Source organism: Syngnathus acus, chromosome 21, assembly GCF_901709675.1.
Source record: "Syngnathus acus chromosome 21, fSynAcu1.2, whole genome shotgun sequence".
NCBI lineage: Eukaryota > Metazoa > Chordata > Actinopteri > Syngnathiformes > Syngnathidae > Syngnathus > Syngnathus acus.
The window spans coordinates 5415785-5436611 of record NC_051105.1 but is presented as its reverse complement, the minus strand read 5'-3'; the positions used below and the strand labels follow the sequence as shown (position 1 = coordinate 5436611).

Genomic DNA, 20827 nt, shown 5'->3' with positions numbered 1-20827 from the left:
CACAGGCCCGTTGTGGATTTATACACTCGCTGAGCAGCGCGCAGCATTGTCATTACAATGGCGACAGCATTTACTGCTGATCTCCACACTAGACAATCCAACAGTGGGGTCATGGAAAACGGGCCTAGGCAAGCTCAAAGAAAAGTATAAAAATAGAATAATGCTCTTAGAAACAATACAAGTTCCCTTGGACTTCTGCTTCCAACATAATACGAGGGGGAACTGCACACTTTCGTGCATTAGCCGACAGTACGCAAGGCAGACACTGGACAGTTCAACACCAAACTAATTGCAATGGTAATGACCACAACATATTGATTAAGCAATATTTTAAGAACTCAATATTTGCAGTTCAATAACTTCTGAATGTCAGTTGCTCAATAAATAACTCATAAATTGGTATGATTTTGTTATTGCATATTGAATGTTGAATAACCCTAAAAATAAAATACAATAGAGTAATTGCAAATGATAAGCTTTTGTTTACCATGCACTTATTTGACCCAAAAAAAATTTCCCCCAATATGCACCCAATAAAATTGTAAAATGATATTAGGTTAAAAATCACAAAATTAAAACAAGATAACACAAGAAGTAATATTTTTGATTTAAGTGCACAGAAAAATAAGGTTTTTCTACACTGCCAGCGCATAGCATCGTGAAATCTTGCTCTCTCGCTCACCTGCGGTTGGACCGAGTTATATCACTGTTTCCAATGCCTGTGTGAAGAATGAATGGCGATTAATCGAACTGTCTAACAATACCATATAACGATTTGTAAAATAATCATTTAACTTGGGTTTTGTACCCCCCACTGTTTTGAATAATTGAAGAAAATCCAGAGGTATCAAAAAAAATGATAATCAGCACCGGTTAATTATGACACAAAAATACAGTACGCTTTCAATTTGCATAAGAATCGGAGCCAACAAAGTGATCATGCCAACAGAGCGAACACAAAGAGGCCCAGCTGACACATCCTCACCCCATAGGAGAGGTGGCCACAATTGGCACTGGACCATATGCATACAGTCAGGAATAATTATTTGCAGAGCAATTGAACAAACATTACAGGCCCGTATGCTGCGCTGCTGAGTAAGATGTTCCTCACAAAGGCTCCATAGATCATTTAGCTATCATGAGCAGCTATAAAAGGTTTCGGCAGCTGGGGACAGACAGCAGTGCAATCAGGGACAGGATCGGACGTCAGCATGGGCAGAGTATGTCAAATGATTTTTTGTTTTGTTTTATAGCATGGCTGTTGAGATTCTGAATGTTTTTGCAGATCATCTTCTATGAGGACAGGAACTTCCAGGGTCGCTCCTATGAGACCAGCAGCGACTGCGCCGAGTTGACCTCTTTCCTGAGCCGCTGCAGCTCATGCCGGGTGGAGAGCGGTTGCTTCATGGTCTACGAGCGCTCGAATTTTATTGGCCACCAGATGCTGGTCCGTAGAGGAGAGTACCCCGACAACCAGCGCCTGATGGGAATCAGCATGAGTGATTGCATCCGTTCCTGCCGTATGATCCCCTTGGTAAAAAAAATTCAGTTGGTGTCTGTTATTTGCGCTTCCAACTGGGAAGCAAAATGTTTCGCCACCAACCCCTCCCCCTAAGCTGTCTCCCTCATTTTGTAGCACCGAGGTCCATTCAGGATGAAGATATTTGAGAGAGAGAACTTTGGAGGTCAGGTGAACGAGCTGCTCGACGACTGCGAGAACATCCAGGACAGCCTGCGCATGTCTGAATGCCAATCCGCCCAAGTGACGGAGGGCCACTGGCTGCTGTTCGAGCAGCCCCACTTCAGGGGCAAAATGCTCTACCTGAAGCCCGGAGAATACAGGAGCATTAGAGAAATGGGGACGGGTTCAGTTGACATGAGGATTGCATCCATCAGACGCATCATGGAATCTTGTTAAGAGGCTTCTACTTTGAAAATGTAATAATTCATATCAATAAATGCTTCATAACTTATAATATGACTGAATGTGTTTTACTAATTATTGCCATCAGATTGATCCTGTGTGTGTGCGTGTGTGTGTGGAAAAGACAATTGAGCTATTGCGGTTTAATGAAAATAGTGTATAGTCTATTAGGAAAATAATGTATTTGGAAAAAAAAATGCCAATATTAGTCCATTGTAAATGCATTCAGGTAATCCTAATCAGAAAGAAATAACTTAATGCCTTATCGTCATGAAGATGTTCTCAATTTTCCTGACAGTAGGGGGGCTGATTCAAAAAAATTACAAAGCAGCCAAACAGAAGAATGGACACTAAAGAATTAACAAACACAACTCAATTTCTCACAGGCCTGCATTGACCAAATGAGAAAACCCGAAAGGTTTTCATGCAAAACAATACTCACATAAATTGGTAAGGCCTTGTCTTCCAGATTGAGAATTCCAGACACAGTTAATTTGAACATGAACACTTCGATGCAATCAAAGTCCTTCATTTTGTATTTAGATGTTGCACTTTGGAGAAAAGGCATTGTGTTTGTCAAGCAGCCGACAAAATATGCTCATTAGACTGAACAGGGGTAGGTGTGCGTGTCACCAGTCCTAAAAAAGGTCACCAAAACATATTCATGAACCCGATTGGCTGTGTACCCCATGTGACAAGGTGACGTCACATGAAATACAACTATTGGCCAATCTGTTTTAAACATTTGGAACCAGAAAAGTGGAAATCAACTTACGAGGCATTTTTTTTTTCCATTAAATAGCTGCATGTAAAAGTTTCATCTACCTTAGGGAAGTTTGATTCTATCGTGCAAGCAAAGAACAAAATGATGCTGAACAAGTCAACTTCAATCATTACCCAAAGACGTGGCATCAATGCAACTCTTTTCAACACTGTCTGAATTTTAAACAGTTTTATAGTGTAGTCACCTAACTTCACGCCACCTTAACTAGTAGGCTACGGTTTTATTTGTGTCACTCTAAAACTGCACATTTTCAGCTACTATTAAACAGTTTTCCCTTTGTTTGTGATATTTAGAAAAATAGTTATTAACTAATGATTAGGTCATACTTGGGATGATTGACACAGAACTGGTGGAAACCAGGTCATCATGATGCAGATTCCATGAGCGTGATAGGCACCAGAGAGTGCATCAGGTCCTGCCATGCAACCCCCATGATATGACATTCGATCAAATAATTCGAAGGGGTACCTTTTTCCCGTTTTAACTTTTCTGTTTCCATTGACAATTCAGAGAAATTGAGCAGCCAGTCCCACAAGCTGCAGGAGGACTGCGACAATATCACTGCATGTCCTGCCAGTTGATTGAGGGCCACTGACCGATGTTTGAGCAGCAAGAACTAAATTGTATCACCAGATGTTTGACATCTGGCCAATAAAGCACGCCCCGAAAACTATTAAGTGTTTTGTTATGTGTTCATAAAATGTCAGCAAGTATGGAAGTCAAGTAAAAAAAAAAGTAATTACAGTAATATGCCCCCAGTGGTCCAAACACAGCATTATTATTGTGTTTGTGGAATATGAATTAAGCAGCAAACTCCACACATTTGTATCCATATCAGAGGGGGCAGCCATTTTGTCAGATGCTCTTGGGTGAAAATGGCATCACAAGTATAAAGTATGATGATTATTGTTCTGTAGATAAAGTGTTCTAAAATATTACTCAATTTATGTTGCTATTATTATAGCATACACACCAGGAATCACAAAAAAAACACTTCTCATAGTTGGTACATGTTAGATTAGACATGGGCCAGGTATGCTTGATTTACTCTGCATCAAATCATTTAATATATTTCTTTCAAATTGGTGACAAAAAGACAAATGTAAGTCTCCTGTCAAGGGAAAATTCTACGTGGACATTATGACCTTGTGGGTGTAGTATATGCAAGCTACACAACACTATAGGCTTTTAAAGTCAGGTGCTTGCTCAGGACATTAGACAATAGGGGGCATGCAGTCTTTGTCTTTTGTCAGGTATAAATGAGGCATGTTCAGACAGAGAGGTGTCAGTTCAAGCTCAGCTCTGTCAACGATCCAGTAGACCACCACCATCAATATGGGCAAGGTAGGTAAACCACCTCAACTGGTTATTTCACTTTATTATGCCAGCAAATTAAAGATGTTTTTTTTTTCCCACCCAGATCATCTTATTCGAGGAGAGGAACTTCCAGGGTCGCTCTTACGAGTGCGTGAGCGACTGCGCCGACATGTCCTCCTACTTGAGCAGGTGCCAGTCCTGCCGGGTGGAGAGCGGCTGCTTCATGGTCTACGAGCGCACCAACTTCATGGGCAACCAGCACTTGATGAAGAGGGGCGAGTACCCCGACTACATGAATCTGATGGGCCTGAGCAGCGGTGTTAAGTCCTGCCGCATGATCTCCGTGGTAGGTCTAACACACAACAAATGCCACGGGAATGTTCCTGCTGTTTTGTCTAATTCCTGATTTTGCTATGATCCCCATAAAAGCACAGAGGTCAGTTCAGGATCAAGATCTTTGAGAGGGAGAACCTGGGCGGTCAGATGAACGAACTGCTGGACGACTGCGACGACATCATGGAGCGTTTCGGCATGACCGAATGCCTGTCCTGCCAGGTGATGGAAGGCCCCTGGCTGCTGTTTGAGCAGCCCAACCACAGAGGCAGGATGGTCTATGTGAAGCCCGGGGAGCAACGCAGCTTCAGGGAGATGGGCGTGAGCAGCACTCGCTTCATGAGCATGAAGCGCATCACAGATTCATGCTAATTGTACATTGTTGCTCAAATAAATATCATGACTTCCTACATTTTGGTCTTGTACTTTATTTCAATCAGACAAGTGGTGTTATTTGAAAATAAATTGTTTGGGGCTACAACTCATCAAGTCAAATGGTCATGCTATAGATCACAACACAAATCATTTAAGATTCAATAAAAAATAAAATAAATAATAAATACAGATATATTAATTACATGAATAAAAATATAAATATCAATAAGTAAATAAAATAAAATGAAATTGTAATTTTCCAATATAGGCAGAAACACTTGCGACACTTGTTGCCGGGCGGAGTTCAAACCACTCACACAGAAGGCCCGTAGTAAATTTACCCCAGAATTAAGAACTTAAGCAGAAACATGATTTGGCACTGTTGAAAAATAAAGTTTTCGTGTTTGAACAGAGACTCTCCTCGAGCGCTACGTCTTACAAGATGACCCAGGAAGTTTTTACTTAGGGGCACCCTTTGCAATGGTGGACAACCATTCTGATGCAATGTAGAAGTACTTGCTACATTATATTTTAGAAACCCTGTTTGGAATTTGTCATGTTGCATCGTGGAGGACTCCCAGACAAAAAAATTGCGATGTAGCGTGTAGGTGTGTTACTTTTGAAAGTGGAAGCCGCAATCAAACACATGAACGTCTCAATCAGGGATGTCCAACTGCGGTCCTCAAGGACTACTATCCTGCATGCTTTAGATGTTTCCATCTTCCACACACTCAAATGAACAGCTCATCAGCAAGCATATGAATAAGCTTGATAACTATCCTGATCAATTGAATCAGGCGTATTGGAGGACTAAAAACATGCAGGACGGAGGCCTTCGAGGACCGAGTTTGGACATCCCTGATCCAGATCGCAATAGTTTTAATGAGATCATGAGAAATGCTCTCAATTTTAAGATGATGCTTAAAGTTTCTGATTTCTGGTTTACTTCACGACCTACTACTTCACTGTGTTTGTTATTTCATCAGACAAAAAGTGTGTCTTTGTCCATTTCTGTCTCAATAAAAAATATTAATAAAGATATCCTGCACTAGTTGGCTGCTTACCTGCATTTGGGTCACCTTGTCGTCTACCGTTGCCGCCTTCATATTGTAAAATGATTTGTTCCCATCCAGACATTTTCCCACAGTTGCTCAAATTTCAGAACCCACTGGAGAACGCAAATGGAAATTTGCCATGAGTGTTTTTACTCTGAGGTCCAAAGACTGTGGAATTACTATCCACACCACGTTGATGACACCACAGATGACTGGAGTCAGACCTGATTAACAGAACAGTTTCGAAGTCTCACTGCTCACCATCTATTTTTTTTCCACATAAATCCAAGCATACATAGCCGCTGGCCTCCACAATTCACCAGAAAAATCACTTTTGTTTGTCGGCCGATGCTTTGTATACAGACGTGTCAGACTATTGTTGCAGGCGAACAAAAGGATACTCATGCCTATAAATTGTCGGCTTACGGATCACAGTGTCATGCGGCGTGTTTTCAGGAAATCAGACGCTAATGTCCCGGTCACTATTGGAAGCCTTAAGAAAATGCTCATTGTTCTATTTTTCTGTACCATAAAACGTGATTGTGAAGTCTCCCCGAGGATGCGGTCAAAGTGGACATGTGACCAATGCCTCTCAGCACTCCATAGGGCCTCCATACCATGTTGCTCTGTCAGCGATTCACACACAATGGTGACTGCAGAGTCTTTGGGTTTGGTCAGGTATAAAAGACACGGTGGCGTCGCGACCAAAGCAGCATCACAGGTCTCTGAGAAACCAACACACCTAGCACAACCATGGGCAGGGTAAGCGCACAAATCCATACCTTAAGCAATCTCTTTTGAAATGTTTTTATAAACTCAGGAATCCATTTTCCAGATCACCTTCTTCGAGGAGAGGAACTTCCAGGGCCGCTCCTACGAGTGCATGAGCGACTGCTCCGACATGTCCTCCTACCTGAGCAGGTGCCAGTCCTGCAGGGTTGAGAACGGCTGCTTCATGGTCTATGAGCGTCCCAACTTCATGGGCAACCAGTTTTTCATGAGAAGAGGCGAATATGCCGACTCCATGAGCATGATGGGCATGAGGGACTGCATCAGGTCTTGCCGTGCTATCCCCATGGTAGGCGAGAGAAATTTCACCAAACGTTGACGACGGGTTTTAAAATGTACAAACTGTCCCGAAGCAGCACAGAGGCCAGTTCAGGATGAAGATCTTTGAGAGGGAGAACTTTAGCGGCCAGTCCCACGATCTGTTGGAAGACTGCGACAACATCATGGAGCGTTTCCGCATGAACGACTGCATGTCCTGCCAGGTGACGGACGGCCACTGGCTGATGTTCGAGCAGCCCCACTTCCGCGGCAAGATGATCTACGTGAAGCCCGGCGAGTACCGTAGCTTCAAGGAGCTGGGCCTGAGTAGCATGAGGTTCATGAGCATGAGGCGCATCATGGATATGTAAAAGTTGTTCCCTGCAATGTTTCTCTGAAAAGAACATAAACAAATAAAAAACACAAAAACTACACTTTCTGCCTAAGCAAGCATTATTACACACTGGTAACATATTTTTCAGAATAGGAGAATGAGGAAATCAGTTTATCATTGTTCTATTTGAGACACAGGCATGTTATATGGTCATCATCATATTTATCAAAAATCTCCCAGTCAAAACTACATTTCTAAACATATCACCTTTTTGGCATTTTTTTTTCTTCCTTGGAAAGTGTTTGGACTTTGATCAGACTGGAATTTTAGGTTATGAAAATAAACTGAATTATCAACTGATTTTCTAATACCGCAAAAAGTAGGCGCAAAATTGTATGTTCATTTTAGAAGACTGCTGTATTTCAAAGAGGCGTTTGCATTTTAGGTGCAGTGGCTCCGATGGAAAAATTGGGAAAGCACTCAAGTGCAAAATTAAGTTTGAAATGAAAGACCAAGTGGTGGTGGAAGAGAAATACAATACATTACTAAACTAGAAAAAAAAATAAGTTGGTTGCTCCGATTATCTTGGGAAAGCCAGCCACCAAATAAGGCCATGTTTTGCTTGATTTAACACGTGTAAAAAGGATGCACCCATCCCATTTAAAACTTAGCACAGAAAAAAACGGTTCACTGTTCGGGGGAGAGGCCTTCATTAACAGTTCAAAGTAGTTTTTTCAGTGTATGTTGTGTGACTCCTTCTTGTCCCAAATTCCAAATCAAGCCTTGGAAAGTGACGTGGCCAAAAGCAAATGAAGTGGACCATCGCAACAAATAACATTTCAGTAACGGAAACTGTTTACCAGTTCATATTTTTTGACTGAACTTAAGTTTTATTAAGTCCGCATTAAATAGCTGGTGTTGATTTACCATTTAAAAATGTTGCGCTACCTACGCTACAAATATAAATAATAGGTAACACCAATTGTTTACATATTTACAATTATTTAATTCAGCAAATCTGCATCTCACTAAAATCAAAGCTTTTTAACTTGGTGGAAATTCTTTCTATGATTGTGTTACCTTTACCTGACAAATTATTTCTTTGAATCCATATTGTACTAAAAAAAAAAAAAATACAAGTACATTCAAATTTATATTTGCCCACCCAAAATGGCGGGACACACTTTTGGGTGCCGACTTGCTCTGAACAGTGACTTGATAATCGCTATCACTGTCTAACACCTTACTTAGTACGTGAATTACACAAGCATATGTTGCTTATGTTACTGTTTTGAGTTCTGTGTTGTCCCTCTGTTGCTATTGTTTAGATTGGAAGATTTATTTATTACAAAGTCAGAGTCAGAAATGTACTGATGGAATGATTCGTAAATAAATAATAAATGTATTTTTTGGAGGAGTAAAATGCAGCCATTTGGAATTTCTTTGGCAACTAATTTGTTTATTGCAGTCTATAACGTCTATATAAATGTTGTTATTAAGGAATTTATGGCTAAAATCCATTTAAAAGACCAAAAACATTACCCAACTAAACAATCCAAAGTCAGTTGGAACTAGTCATGTGACTAACACTGCTGAAAATGCAACCTGTCATGAAAGAAAAGGCTTTTCTAAAGACTGAAAGGTTCCTCCTGCTCTGAAATTATGGGCATAACCTCTGTGTTCTGAGTGTCAATAGTAAGTCGCTGACTCGTGGCTTTGTGAAGGGGAGGGGCCAACGTTTTGTCAGGTATAAAAGGAAAGGGTTAAAGCAGGTACGGCACACCACAGCAGCACATCCACATCCAGCATGAGCAACACAACCAGCAGCATGAGGAGCAAGGTACACCACATTTAAATTCATCCACTCACCTGTCAATGGCCTACAACTTGACCTGTTCAAGGTTGATCTGGCAAACTCAGAATATTTAGTAATGCCCACAAATTGCTTTCGAACCACCAAATATTTTTCTCCTCCTGCTTTCCCAGATCATCTTCTACGAGGAGAGGAACTTCCAGGGTCGCTCCTATGAGTGCACGAGCGACTGCTCCGACATGTCCTCCTACCTGAGCAGGTGTCAGTCCTGCCGGGTTGAGAACGGCTGCTTCATGGTCTATGAGCGCCCCAACTTCATGGGTAACCAGGTCTTTATGAGGAGGGGCGAGTATTCCGACGCCATGAGCATGATGGGCACCAGAGAGTGCATCAGGTCCTGCCGCATGATTCCCACGGTGAGTAGAAAACGATGACCGCCCAAAGCTAGAAACCTCGCTAGATGGTAACGCTTTGTCCCGAACACTTTCCAAGCAGCACAGAGGCCAGTTCAGGATGAAGATCTTTGAGAAGGAGAACTTCAGCGGCCAGTCGCACGAGCTGGTGGATGATTGCGACAACATCATGGAGCGTTTCCGCATGAACGACTGCATGTCCTGTCAGGTGATGGAGGGCCACTGGCTGCTGTTTGAGCAGCCCAACCACAGAGGCAGGATGGTCTACGTGAGACCCGGCGAGTACCGCAGCTTCAGGGAGATGGGCATTAGCAGCACTCGCTTCATGAGCATGAGGCGCATCACAGATTCATGCAACTAAAATAAAACAAAACTAAGATCCATTAAATAAAGTGTCATGTATTATTTAATATTTCATGATTTGTATTATTTTTTTATTATCATTTTTTATTATTTTATCATTTACTTTGTAAATAAGTCCACCGCCTTTATGGACATATCGTCAGCTTTATTTTATGAGCCAGCAGATTTTTGTCTTCCTGCTGCAACTGCAAATTATCAGGATCATTATCCAGCATTCACACACCCTGCTGATTGTTTGATCATCTGAATCAGGTGTGTCGTACCAGGATGACATATATAAAATATGCAGGACACCGGACCCTGAGGATTGGGGACTCCTGCTGTAGACTATGGTGATGCACAAAATGCCACCCCACCCCCTCACACTCTCACCTAAGGGGAAATTGGAGTACTCAATTAGCTCAATTAACCAACCATGCATGTTTTTTTGGAATGTGGGAGGAAACCAGTGTACCTGGAGGAAACCAACACAGGCACGGGGAGAACATGCAAACTCCACACAGGAAAGCCGAATCCGGAATCCGAAACGCACACAGTGCGCCAAATAGTGGGGTTTCTGGAATTAGACCCCAATGTATCTAATATAAGATTAATAAAATCAATTGTCTGTCAAATAAATCATGGAGGCAAATCTCAAATCTTCTCACCTCATCAGTACAGCACTAATAGTAAGAATTCACTGAGGGAAAATAATCTATAGGTATGATATGAGTATTTTTACATTGTCTTGTTTACAAATTTTTACAATACTGTTTAAAATGTCAATGTATATTTCTTGTGCCAGTACCAGGGATCAACAGCTGCCTTGCCAGGCAACCACCAACCTCAGTGCATTTGTGACATTGTAAATGTAATAAACATTATAAAACAATGATTTTCCATGGCTTTGTGAAAGTGAGCGGAGGAAGCAGATACAATTTTCTCCATTCAAAATAATTGTAACCTTTAGCTGTATATCACTAATGTCTGGTTTAATCTACTGATGCGCCACTTCCACCTCGGAATATGTTGCCTAAATATTTTGGGAAGCAACCTACCACCAGTTGCGAAGGTGGAGCAACATCTACCCCCATTGATAAAATCTACCATGTCAGAACTCTGCTCTGGTTGGTTCCATAAGTTCAGTGACTATCGGAACCGGTTGGGCAATACCATTGTTCGCCCCTACTGTAAGTCTACACCTATAAAGCTTCCATTAAATTGTGTTTAAAGGCCAACAGAAAATCTTATGGATTAAACCAATGAAATGGAGACATGACTGATTCTTGAAACTAACAAAGTGGCTCACTAAAGAACACATTCAACAGCTATCAATTATCAAACTAGTAAAGTAACAATAGGTCAATAGTCTTTGGAAATATAAACAAATGAGTAAACAATGGAAGCCCTACCAAAGAATTATAGCAAATTGTTGAAGCAATAATTTGTTTCATTTCCAAGTTGAATTCTATTGCCGCAACAGTTTAATTCAATGTAACTTTCAACGAGGAATGTACAGCAGCTACAGTATTGCCGATATTCCTTTTCTTTGTTTCCATCAGCTCTAACTCATCATTCAGCACAATGAAACCAGCCATTTTTTTCATTTCAAATACAAAAGGCCTTGTGTTACTTGGTCTTCAAGAGCCTAGCCACGAGACCACCATGTTAGACATGTGACACGGGCCCCCGCCGCACTCCATAGCATACTGCTGGCTCAGGGGCTTTACACAATGGGGACCCGCTGACAGCGTGGGGCGCACTCAGGTATAAAACCAAGGGTTACATGGAAGGGGACAGCATCAGTTCTGTGCCAGCAGCAGCCGCTCACCTGACAAACATGACCACCACTGACATGAGCATGGGCAAGGTAAGCATTCCATATCCCCGAAAATAGGGATATCTACAAACTCCCATTTTTTTATTTCACAAAATCCCAAAAATGGTAGCACAGCTAAAGGGATTCAGCAGCAGCTGTCTTGCAGGGAACCACACTGAGCTCATGTAGCGACATTGAAAAGGCTAAACAAGTCAATATGAAATCCCACTTTGCTTTCCCAGATCATCTTCTACGAGGAGAGAAACTTGCAGGGCCGCTCCTACGAGTGCATGAGCGACTGCTCCGACGTCTCCTCCTACCTGAGCAGATGCCTGTCCTGCCGGGTGGAGAGCGGCTGCTTCATGGTCTATGAGCGTCCCAACTTCATGGGTAACCAACACTTCATGAAGAAGGGCGAGCACGCTGACTCCATCAGCACGATGGGCATGACCAGCGGCATCAAGTCCTGCCGCATCATCCCTATGGTGGGTAAAAAGGGCCGTGGCTTTTGTTAGGATGCTTTTATACTCTTTTAATTCAGAATCTGTTGTTCTTCAACTTTAGTTGCAATTTCTATTTAACTTTTCCGATACATTATAGATGAATTGTGCTATTGTCTACCTTTGCATAATGTTGCAGTGGCTTTCAATAATATCGGATATACATTTTAAGGATAACATGGGACTGCTTTTTACTGTATTTTAATGTTGATCGTGATGGGCTAAACCTCTGATTGTAGGTCAGAGAAAATACATCAAGGGACATGGATGGATGACATGAATGAAATCAAATTAAGAAACCTCAGAATTTTTTTTTTTTACTTTCCCCAAAACAGCACCGAGGCCAGTTCAGGATTCGCATCTTTGAGCGGGAGAACCTGAGCGGCCAGTCCAACGAGCTGCAGGAGGACTGCGAGAACATCTTGGACCGCCTTCGCATGAGCGAATGTATGTCCTGCAACGTGCTGGATGGCCACTGGCTGCTGTTTGAGCAACCCAACTTCCGCGGCAAGATGATCTACGTGAGGCCTGGCGAGCACCGCAGCTTCAGGGAGATGGGCATTAGCAGCACTCGCTTCATGAGCATGAGACGTATCATTGACACATGCTAAATGTTTGATTTTGTCAAATTAAAGCAATACAAAGTCATCAGTTTACCTTCCTGTGTTTTTTTCTGTGCTTGTAGACAGTTTTTTTGAATGTAATCATACCATATTGATAAGTCATCTTAACGTTCTGCTTAATAGGCTGCTAAATTAACCACGAGTTAATAAGATAAATATCAAGCATTAGCTGGTGAAGCAAACTAAACTACATTTCCTCAAAAAAGTAATCAATTGAGCTTGCATCTAAAAGTTAAATTCTTTTTGAACACGACTATAAATTCCTACAATATGCCGCCACAAACTAAATATTCATATGAGCTCATTAGGTGGCTCCCAACTGAGCCTGTGTTCGATCCCTTACAAAACAAAAATATATTGCAATATATGTATAGGAAAATATATTAAAATATATAATAGATATTATATATTGCAATATAAGCATAGATCACACATATGTATGTTTATATTGATAAATGTAAAAGATATATTGCAACCAAGACCAAAAGGAGCACTATATTTTTACATGTAACTTTGACATACTACAATGTATAGTTCCATATCCATAAACCATAACTGTAGATTAGAGGTGTGAATTATGAAGACTAGCCACCATATTTAATATTTTTACACGCATTTGCCCCATATCGGATTTAAAGCATGGTGGTAGATGCCATTTTTGTTAGTTTGTGTTTGTTTTTTACCACTGTTAGCGTCCCTTCCATTTGAGTGATTTAAAAAGGATGCTTACTGTTCTAAAGGTGAGGTGTACTTGGGCAATCCAATAAAGCACACCACACACACACAACATTATCACCATTGATAATTGTAAACAAACAAATAAAATTGTCTCCTGTTTGTTGGAGTACCAAGACTGAACTTCAATGCATTGAAATCACATCATACTTCATAATTCAGAATGGCGGGTACTGCTAAACTCAAAAATATGTTCGCATTCAGGGAGATTCAGAATAACATTATGGTTAATAATTACTCAAAATCATTCATATCTCATTAAAGATTTTATATCATTGAGACTCTTGTGTGTTAATTTTGATTAGTTTTTAAAGTGAGTTTGTTAGTTGTGGTTTTATTTCCTCACAAATGCTTAATTTTAGTTCACTTTTTACCAGTTAAAGTTATTATATATTAGTCATAGTCAACATAAAAAAATTGTGTTAAGGAGACTACATTTCATAAACGACCTTTCTTCTTCTGAATGGTCGTACAGCAATATCGAAATAAATGCTACAGTATATATTTAAAATGTACCCCGAAAGCTCATGTATGATATTTATTGACAAAGACAAAACAATGGACATTTTCACTATAATTATAGTTAGTTCTAGTCAGTTTTATAAATGTAAGATATGTCTTTTTGGTCCAAAGCATTTTCATTTTTAATTAATTTTTTTAACTGAAAGGTTGCATGAATTTTAGTTTTGGTTATCTATAACAACTTTTGTTTGCATACTGCTCTTCGATTATTTTTATATTCCATTTTTTTTGTTTTATGCAATATATATTCATAAAAATGTATTGATGGAGTGATCTTCAGGAAGGTTTTTGTGTTGTGGGAAACCTTTTTTCAGCCTCTGAACAGTGTAGACAATGCAAGTGGGGCCTCTTCCCAACAATTGCTACCACCGCAAATCACGATGTGTTTGAAGGTCTCTTTGAATTGCTGCCGTGCACGCGGTGGGGCCTCTGCTGCATGTTGCCCTGTCAGGATTTTGCACAATGGGGTCATGTATGCTTCAGGCGTGAGGTCAGGTATAAAAGCAGCCGGGCGACATGGAGGAAATTGAGCAGTCTGTTTGGGCTTCCACACGCACCACCGCAACCATGACCATGGGCAAGGTAGATCTCTGCTTTGGGAAAATGTGTTTTATGCGATAATCCCTTAATCTAATCATTTATGACTGCTCGGTTTTCAGATCATCTTCTATGAGGACAGGAACTTCCAGGGCCGTTCCTATGAGACCAGCAGCGACTGCGCTGACATGTCCTCTTACCTGAGCAGGTGCCTCTCTTGCCGGGTGGAGAGCGGCTGCTTCATGGTCTATGACCGTACAAACTACCTGGGCAACCAGTTTTTTGTCAGGAGGGGCGACTACTCAGATTACCAGCGGATTGGCATGAGTGACTGCATCAGGTCTTGCCGCATGATCCCCATGGTATGTAGCACTGCCATCCAATGTCGACCACTGTCTGTTCAGGGTCATAAATGAGTTTGGCATCATGGGGCTCTGCACATCAAGCAATCATTCACACTCAGGGAAGGTGTGCCTTTGTCTTAGGTTGCAGATTGGTTGTTCAATTGGCAATCCATGGACCATGTTCGAGTATCCTTGAAGAAGATACTTCTTCTTAACATTGACTTTAACCCTCGGTCACCTAGCATCCATGATTTTAACCTGTGAGATAAAACCTGTTTACCCGATGGAAAGCCTTACAAGCACAGGGAGGACATGCTAAGATTCAAACCGAGAACCCTTGCCTAGATTTGTGGACCACTATGCTACCAACCCTACCCTGTTTGAAATAGTCCACGTTGCTGAATTTTCCCTCTTTTGTTTGAACCCTCAGCACAGAGGCCAGTTCAAGATCAGGATCTTTGAGCGGGAGAACATGAGCGGCCAGTCCAACGAGCTGCAGGAGGACTGCGAGAACATATTGGACCGCCTTCGCATGAGCGAATGTATGTCCTGCAGCGTGCTGGATGGCCACTGGCTGCTGTTTGAGCAACCCAACTTCAGGGGCAAGATGATTTACCTGAGGCCTGGCGAGTACAGGAGCTTCAGAGACATGGGCATGAGTGGCACTCGCATCATGAGCATGAAGCGCATCATGGAATCCTGCTCTTAGAAGCAGCTGTGGAGCAAAACAAGATTTTAAATAAAAATCACTTTTAAATCTACTTCCTGGTGTCTTGTCCTCTGCAATGCAACTCATATACTGTATCGTGGAACCACACCTAGATGATACCCATTTGAACTACCTTGCTAAGAAAACGGCATGGAAACAGTCTCTGATAACTTGGATACCCCATTTATCCCCCTTTGTGTGTTTACACCTGTCTGATTTAGGTGTTCGCTGAGCCTGAAGATATGATTATATCTTAAAATCCATTCTAAACAACGCTGATCCTGTTTAGGGTCACGGGGGGTTCTGGAGCCTATCCCAGCTGACATCCGGCAAAAAGCAAACTACACCATGAACTGGTCGCCAGCCAGTCACAGGGCATAGATAGAGACCACAACCACATATACACCGTCCCCCAGTCAGGCGAGTGTACCCCTACACCATCAGTAATTTGTATCTTAAAATGTTGGGCATTATTCAAATCTCCAAGGACTCCAAGTTTTTTTTAACCCTCACCATTGGGCAAGTAGCCGCAAATTCCCTGGCAAGTCCCCGGAAATTCCCTGGCAAATTCCATACAAAGCAGCTGTCCCGCATATGGGATGCTGGAACGGTAAAGATTCCTGGCTTTGTGTCCCGTGTGTAAGGGTTCGATGCATGTTGAACTTTGAAGGCAAAACAGCATCAGCACCGATCAGAGAGTGATGTTTGACAATCAGGAAGCAATCACCACACCCCATTATGTTGAAAGCTTTCGCTGATGTGCTGAGCACATATTTAATTACTTTCATGGGGGAATCTGCATCAGCCGTTTGAATCCTTACTCTGGGCACAGATAAATCGAGTTCAACTTTGTGGTATCGTTAACTGAATTATCGGGGACCATTTCACTGGAATCATCCATGTAGGCGACGCCTCTGTTTGGGGAGTGAGTGAGTTGCCGTAGGAGGGATTTGGTGGATGGAGTGAGTTCGAGAAGCAGTTTGATCAATTGCTAAATGTTTGGGTTTTGAATTCCGCGCTCATGACTAGAACACAAGTCAACGTTATCGAGAACAAATTGCTGAATGAGGGTATGTCTGTCTGCAGGGCGATTTTAGCTACTGAATCAACACCAACTAAGCAAAGATACTTATGAAGACATTGTTTTTATTTATTGAAGCTTAGTACAGAGTTCTAGCACATGTCAGTGATACGCCTCAAGCTCATGATCCTCATGTTGCTCTGGCCCATCTCTCTGAGGCTGCGGTGCTCACCGGGCTTCACGTAGATCATCCTGCCACGGAAGTGGGCCTGCTCAAACAGCAGCCATTGGCCTTCCATCACCTGGCAGGACAGGATGTCGTTCATGCGGAAACGCTCCATGATGTTCTCGCAGTCCTCCTGCAGTTCGTTGGACTGGCCGCTCATGTTCTCTCGCTCAAAGATCTTAATCTTGAATTGCCCTCTGTGCTGTAATTCAAATGGCAAATGTCAACACCAGTGTCTGGTATGATTCAGGTTTTGGCCGGTTGCTTACAGCGGGAATCAGTCTGCAGGATCTGATGGAGTCCAGAGTCACTCCCATCGTCATCATGCGCTGCAGGTCGTGGTACTCTCCTCTTTTGAGGAACAACTGGTTGCCCATGAAGTTGGAGCGCTCATAGACCATGAAGCATCCATTCTCCACCCGGCAGGACTGGCAGCGGCTCAGAACAGAGGTCAGCTCGGTGCAGTCGTTCAGGCACTCGTAGGAGCGGCCCTGGAAGTTCTTCTCCTCGAAAAGGATGATCTGAAAAAGAAATCAGAGACATTGTTGCTTTGCCCATGAGAGAAATCCAACCATTTGGAAGAATAGCTTTACCTTGCCCATGGTGATGGTTTAGGTAGTTCCCAGTGGAGGGTTGAATTTGCTCTGCTAACCCCATGATTCCGAAGCCTTTTTATACAAAATCCCTGGGGCCACGACGCGTTGTTATTCAAATGTGCAAAGCTGATGAATCGGCAGACTGACTTTTTGCTGAACAGGGTCTATAAATGCATAACAATGCTTCTCCATCCATACATTTCTGGCTGTGAATCACCTGCATTATGTGTGCGCACAGGCTTTGTGTGGACTTGCTTAGTGAGAAGCTTCTGCACATATGGTGTGATCATGGCCACTGGGGAGACCGCATCCTCTAGGATGAACTCAGAACCGGAATCAGAAAATCGCTATTTACTGTATAATTACAAAGTATGTAAATATAATTTATATAGAAGTTATAATATATAAGTAAATATAATTTATTCTGAAACTTTTATGAAAACCTTTTTCCCCCACATACCCTTTTCAACAGCCCAACAGAATTGGCACATATAAAATAAAGGTCCATTCAAATCCTATGGGTACCTGTGCTTAAATTGTTAATTTTTCAGTAAAAAAATTCTTCATATTATCTTTTTATGTAGAGTACAAAAACAAATCACTCTTAAGGGTGAGAAGAAGGGTCAGTGTAATAGAGTCCAAGGGCCACTCCTGGAGTTAGCACAACCGCTTATGATTTATGCCAGCAGGAAAAATATAAAATGACAAAATAAATGTTGCAGAAGAACAATAAGTGATATAAATTAAGTTGCTGTTTATGCATATTGATCCTGAGCCAAAAGATAGTAATGTGTAAATATTCATCCAATTGATTGCACTCAATTTCCAACTGCAACGTTATGTGGAAAACTGTTTGCCTTTTTTTTTTACTTATCTATTTTTGGGTTTATTGTTATAGTCATTGTATAATTATTATAGGTGGTTATTGGAGACACAGTCAAGCCTAAAATTATATATATGAATATATATGACTTCAGCCTAGACTGTCTTGATGTCAAACTCAAGGCCCGGGGGCAAGCTAAGACCCGGCACATCCTTTTATGTGGCCCATGAAGACTTCATGTGTCAATCCTAAAATTACAAATTGTCTTAACTTTTGAAAACTGGAGATATTGCTAGCAATTTTATTACCATTCATCTTTTTAAAATATTTCAACAGTTTTTACTAGTCTCTGATTTGTGTAGCCTATACTGTATACGGTCATAATGGCCCTCCGAAGGAAACTATGACTATGATGCGGCCCGCAACAAAAATGAGTTTGACACCCCAAATAGACTCTATTTGATTTCATAACTTTTATTCTCTCTCACTAAATAAATTATATATATATATATATATATATGTGTGTATATATATATATATATGTACAAAAAATGTATGTCAAGAAGGAAGTGATTACAAAGCCAGTTAAAAATCCGACATCTTTAATAAACAAAGCGTTTGATATTTACAGCAAGGCTTTAATCTCATGGCTAAAATTCTGTGACCCTCCGGAAGGAACCCACGATGGCGCAGGTGGCGCACCAGTCGCGGTATCGTCGGTACTCGCCAGGCCTCAGGAAGTACTGGCGCCCTCGAAAGTTGGGGTACTCGTAGAAGATCCAGTAGCCATTCATGACGTTACAGGAGTAGATATGGCGGTGGTGGAAACGGTCGGATACACAGGCACAGTCGTCCATGAACTCCATCATGTGACCGCTGAAGTCAGGCTTCTCATAGATACGCAATCTGTACGAGCCTCGGTACTGAGGGATCACATCAGAAGGGACAGTTGGGTTTGCAAGGCTCTCAAAATGACTCGTTTCATTTTAAGTCACGTTAATGAAGGGCAAAATTATGGACGGGATGAACAGAAACTGGTCTATATTTTGAGTACAGACACCAGTAATGGAATCACAGACATGATCAGAAACCAGAGACCGACATCATAGTCTATTTTTAAGTCTGGGAATCCAATGGATATTGAAAGTACCTGTCGACTTTAAGTGAAGAAACACAAAGCACAATCGCAGGAAACAATCCAAAATCTGTGCCTAGCTTTTAAATCTGGAAACCACAATCGCAAACATCAAAACGACCAACCCAGCTTTTAGGAATAGAAACCAGAGGCAGAATCATCAAAATGATTAGTCTAGCATTAGGCAAAGAGACCAAAAGTGGATTGGTTGTCACCTGATTGACAGGTCAAAACATGAAACCAGCGGGGTAACATTTAAAACTCAAAAAGGGAGAACTGTGGACATTGGCAAGCTTTTATATTTGGAAACCAGAGGCCAAATTATGGACAATGGAGTGATTACTCTTGCTTGGAATCTGGCGGCAGAACAACAGACGTCGCCTAGTTTACAAGCAGAATAGATTTGATCGGAATGACCGGTCTAGCTTTAAGAACAAATTCAAAGGCAGAACTTTGAACCCTTACTGCGGGAATCATCTTGCACGAGCGGATGCAGCTACTGAAACCCATCCATCTCTGGTAGTCGGGATAGTCTCCCCTCCTCATGAAGTACTGGTGACCCATGAAGTTGGCTCGCTCGTAGATCATGAAGCAGCCGCTCTCCACCCGGATGGAGTTGCAGCGGTTAAAGAAGGAGTGAAGGTCTGTGCAGTCATTGCTGCACTCATAGCTGCGACCCTGGAAGTTCTTGTCCTCGTAAAAGATGATCTGTCGGGAGACGGGAGGTTGCGCGATGACAAACAAAAGGACGAAAATATGATTCGATGCCAGCCGAGAGGAGCCTACCTTGCCCATGGTGTCTATTGGAGAGATTTCTCATGTTTCCAGGGCCTTTTATAGCACCTCCGCACAAACAAAGCATTGTTATTCAAATGGTCCGCTAGTTATAAATGAACGCTACTGGCACATGTGCACCTTTTTGTTGGACCACGACATGGGGTGAGAAATATAGATTTGTATTTGACACAAAAAGAGAATAAATAATTAACAGGGTTTAACGTTGATGGACGAGGAAAGGACTAGTATGGTATCCACACATCCTGTGGACAATAGTGGCGGAACAATACGGAAAAACGCTGTTCACTCCTGCTGTGTTGCATAATAAGTGAAGTGAGCCGCTTGCTGTCCACACTGCAGCAACTTCATGTTTGCTAACACACAGGATGCTAAGGATTTAGTAAGGTTTGTAAACCCTTAAAAATGCCAGGTTAAAAATAACTTGTATCGGATTTTGACCAATCAGATGCCACCTTAAACACCTATCTAATAGGTGAAGAGCAACTATGGGCATTAGGAAGATTTAATCACTTTAAAAAATATATAGCTGGGGAGCTGTGGATTTTTAAATACGGTGGGATACTTATTTTTCCCAAAAGGTTAGGTTGAGATTCGGATTTAGCTGTAATCAAGAGCCAGTCAGTCACCATTTATGAGATTTTGTGTATTGAAGTTCAAATAAATTCAACATAACTTTCTTAGAAATTGTTAGGAGGATTCAGT

The 20827-nt window shown here is 41.7% G+C and overlaps 7 protein-coding genes across 13 annotated transcripts; 5 read left to right on the top strand and 2 right to left on the bottom strand.

The window, feature by feature from the left end:
* Positions 1-1110: 1110 nt before the first annotated feature.
* LOC119115218 (gamma-crystallin M3-like) lies at positions 1111-1978 on the top strand. 2 transcript variants are annotated; one of them, XM_037239520.1, is made up of 3 exons: positions 1111-1220; positions 1286-1534; positions 1637-1978. In XM_037239520.1, exons 1-3 carry the CDS (start codon positions 1212-1214, stop codon positions 1916-1918), a joined length of 540 nt encoding a protein of 179 aa, XP_037095415.1. In that variant the 5' UTR covers positions 1111-1211; the 3' UTR covers positions 1919-1978. The 2 variants fall into 2 exon arrangements, with proteins under 2 accessions (XP_037095415.1, XP_037095414.1); XM_037239519.1 differs by lacking the exon at positions 1111-1220 and having other exon boundaries at positions 1274-1534.
* A 1971-nt stretch (positions 1979-3949) lies between these two features.
* On the top strand, positions 3950-4768 carry LOC119115220 (gamma-crystallin M3-like). The gene is made up of 3 exons (XM_037239522.1): positions 3950-4052; positions 4129-4371; positions 4455-4768. The coding sequence occupies exons 1-3, from the start codon at positions 4044-4046 to the stop codon at positions 4728-4730; spliced, it is 528 nt and encodes a 175-aa protein (XP_037095417.1). The 5' UTR covers positions 3950-4043; the 3' UTR covers positions 4731-4768.
* A 1681-nt stretch (positions 4769-6449) lies between these two features.
* Positions 6450-9797, top strand: LOC119115217 (gamma-crystallin M3-like). Of its 5 annotated transcripts, none has more exons than XM_037239516.1 (4): positions 6450-6550; positions 6624-6866; positions 6934-7124; positions 9669-9797. In XM_037239516.1, exons 1-4 carry the CDS (start codon positions 6542-6544, stop codon positions 9754-9756), a joined length of 531 nt encoding a protein of 176 aa, XP_037095411.1. In that variant the 5' UTR covers positions 6450-6541; the 3' UTR covers positions 9757-9797. The 5 variants fall into 5 exon arrangements, with proteins under 5 accessions (XP_037095411.1, XP_037095410.1, XP_037095413.1 ...); XM_037239515.1 differs by having other exon boundaries at positions 6931-7124; XM_037239518.1 differs by lacking the exon at positions 9669-9797 and having other exon boundaries at positions 6934-7267.
* A 1707-nt stretch (positions 9798-11504) lies between these two features.
* On the top strand, positions 11505-12702 carry LOC119115214 (gamma-crystallin M3-like). Its single transcript, XM_037239511.1, has 3 exons — positions 11505-11607; positions 11799-12041; positions 12392-12702. The coding sequence occupies exons 1-3, from the start codon at positions 11524-11526 to the stop codon at positions 12665-12667; spliced, it is 603 nt and encodes a 200-aa protein (XP_037095406.1). The 5' UTR covers positions 11505-11523; the 3' UTR covers positions 12668-12702.
* A 1706-nt stretch (positions 12703-14408) lies between these two features.
* On the top strand, positions 14409-15578 carry LOC119115215 (gamma-crystallin M3-like). Its single transcript, XM_037239512.1, has 3 exons — positions 14409-14518; positions 14596-14835; positions 15248-15578. The coding sequence occupies exons 1-3, from the start codon at positions 14453-14455 to the stop codon at positions 15524-15526; spliced, it is 585 nt and encodes a 194-aa protein (XP_037095407.1). The 5' UTR covers positions 14409-14452; the 3' UTR covers positions 15527-15578.
* A 1074-nt stretch (positions 15579-16652) lies between these two features.
* On the bottom strand, positions 16653-20137 carry LOC119115522 (gamma-crystallin M1-like). Of its 2 annotated transcripts, none has more exons than XM_037240091.1 (3): positions 20114-20137; positions 17043-17294; positions 16653-16975 (listed from the first exon to the last, which is right to left on the bottom strand). In XM_037240091.1, the coding sequence occupies exons 1-3, from the start codon at positions 20120-20122 to the stop codon at positions 16700-16702; spliced, it is 537 nt and encodes a 178-aa protein (XP_037095986.1). In that variant the 5' UTR covers positions 20123-20137; the 3' UTR covers positions 16653-16699. The 2 variants fall into 2 exon arrangements, with proteins under 2 accessions (XP_037095986.1, XP_037095985.1); XM_037240090.1 differs by lacking the exon at positions 20114-20137 and adding an exon at positions 17367-17440.
* LOC119115523 (gamma-crystallin M2-like) lies at positions 18778-20230 on the bottom strand. Its single transcript, XM_037240092.1, has 3 exons — positions 20114-20230; positions 19793-20035; positions 18778-19115 (listed from the first exon to the last, which is right to left on the bottom strand). Exons 1-3 carry the CDS (start codon positions 20120-20122, stop codon positions 18843-18845), a joined length of 525 nt encoding a protein of 174 aa, XP_037095987.1. The 5' UTR covers positions 20123-20230; the 3' UTR covers positions 18778-18842.
* Positions 20231-20827: the final 597 nt, after the last annotated feature.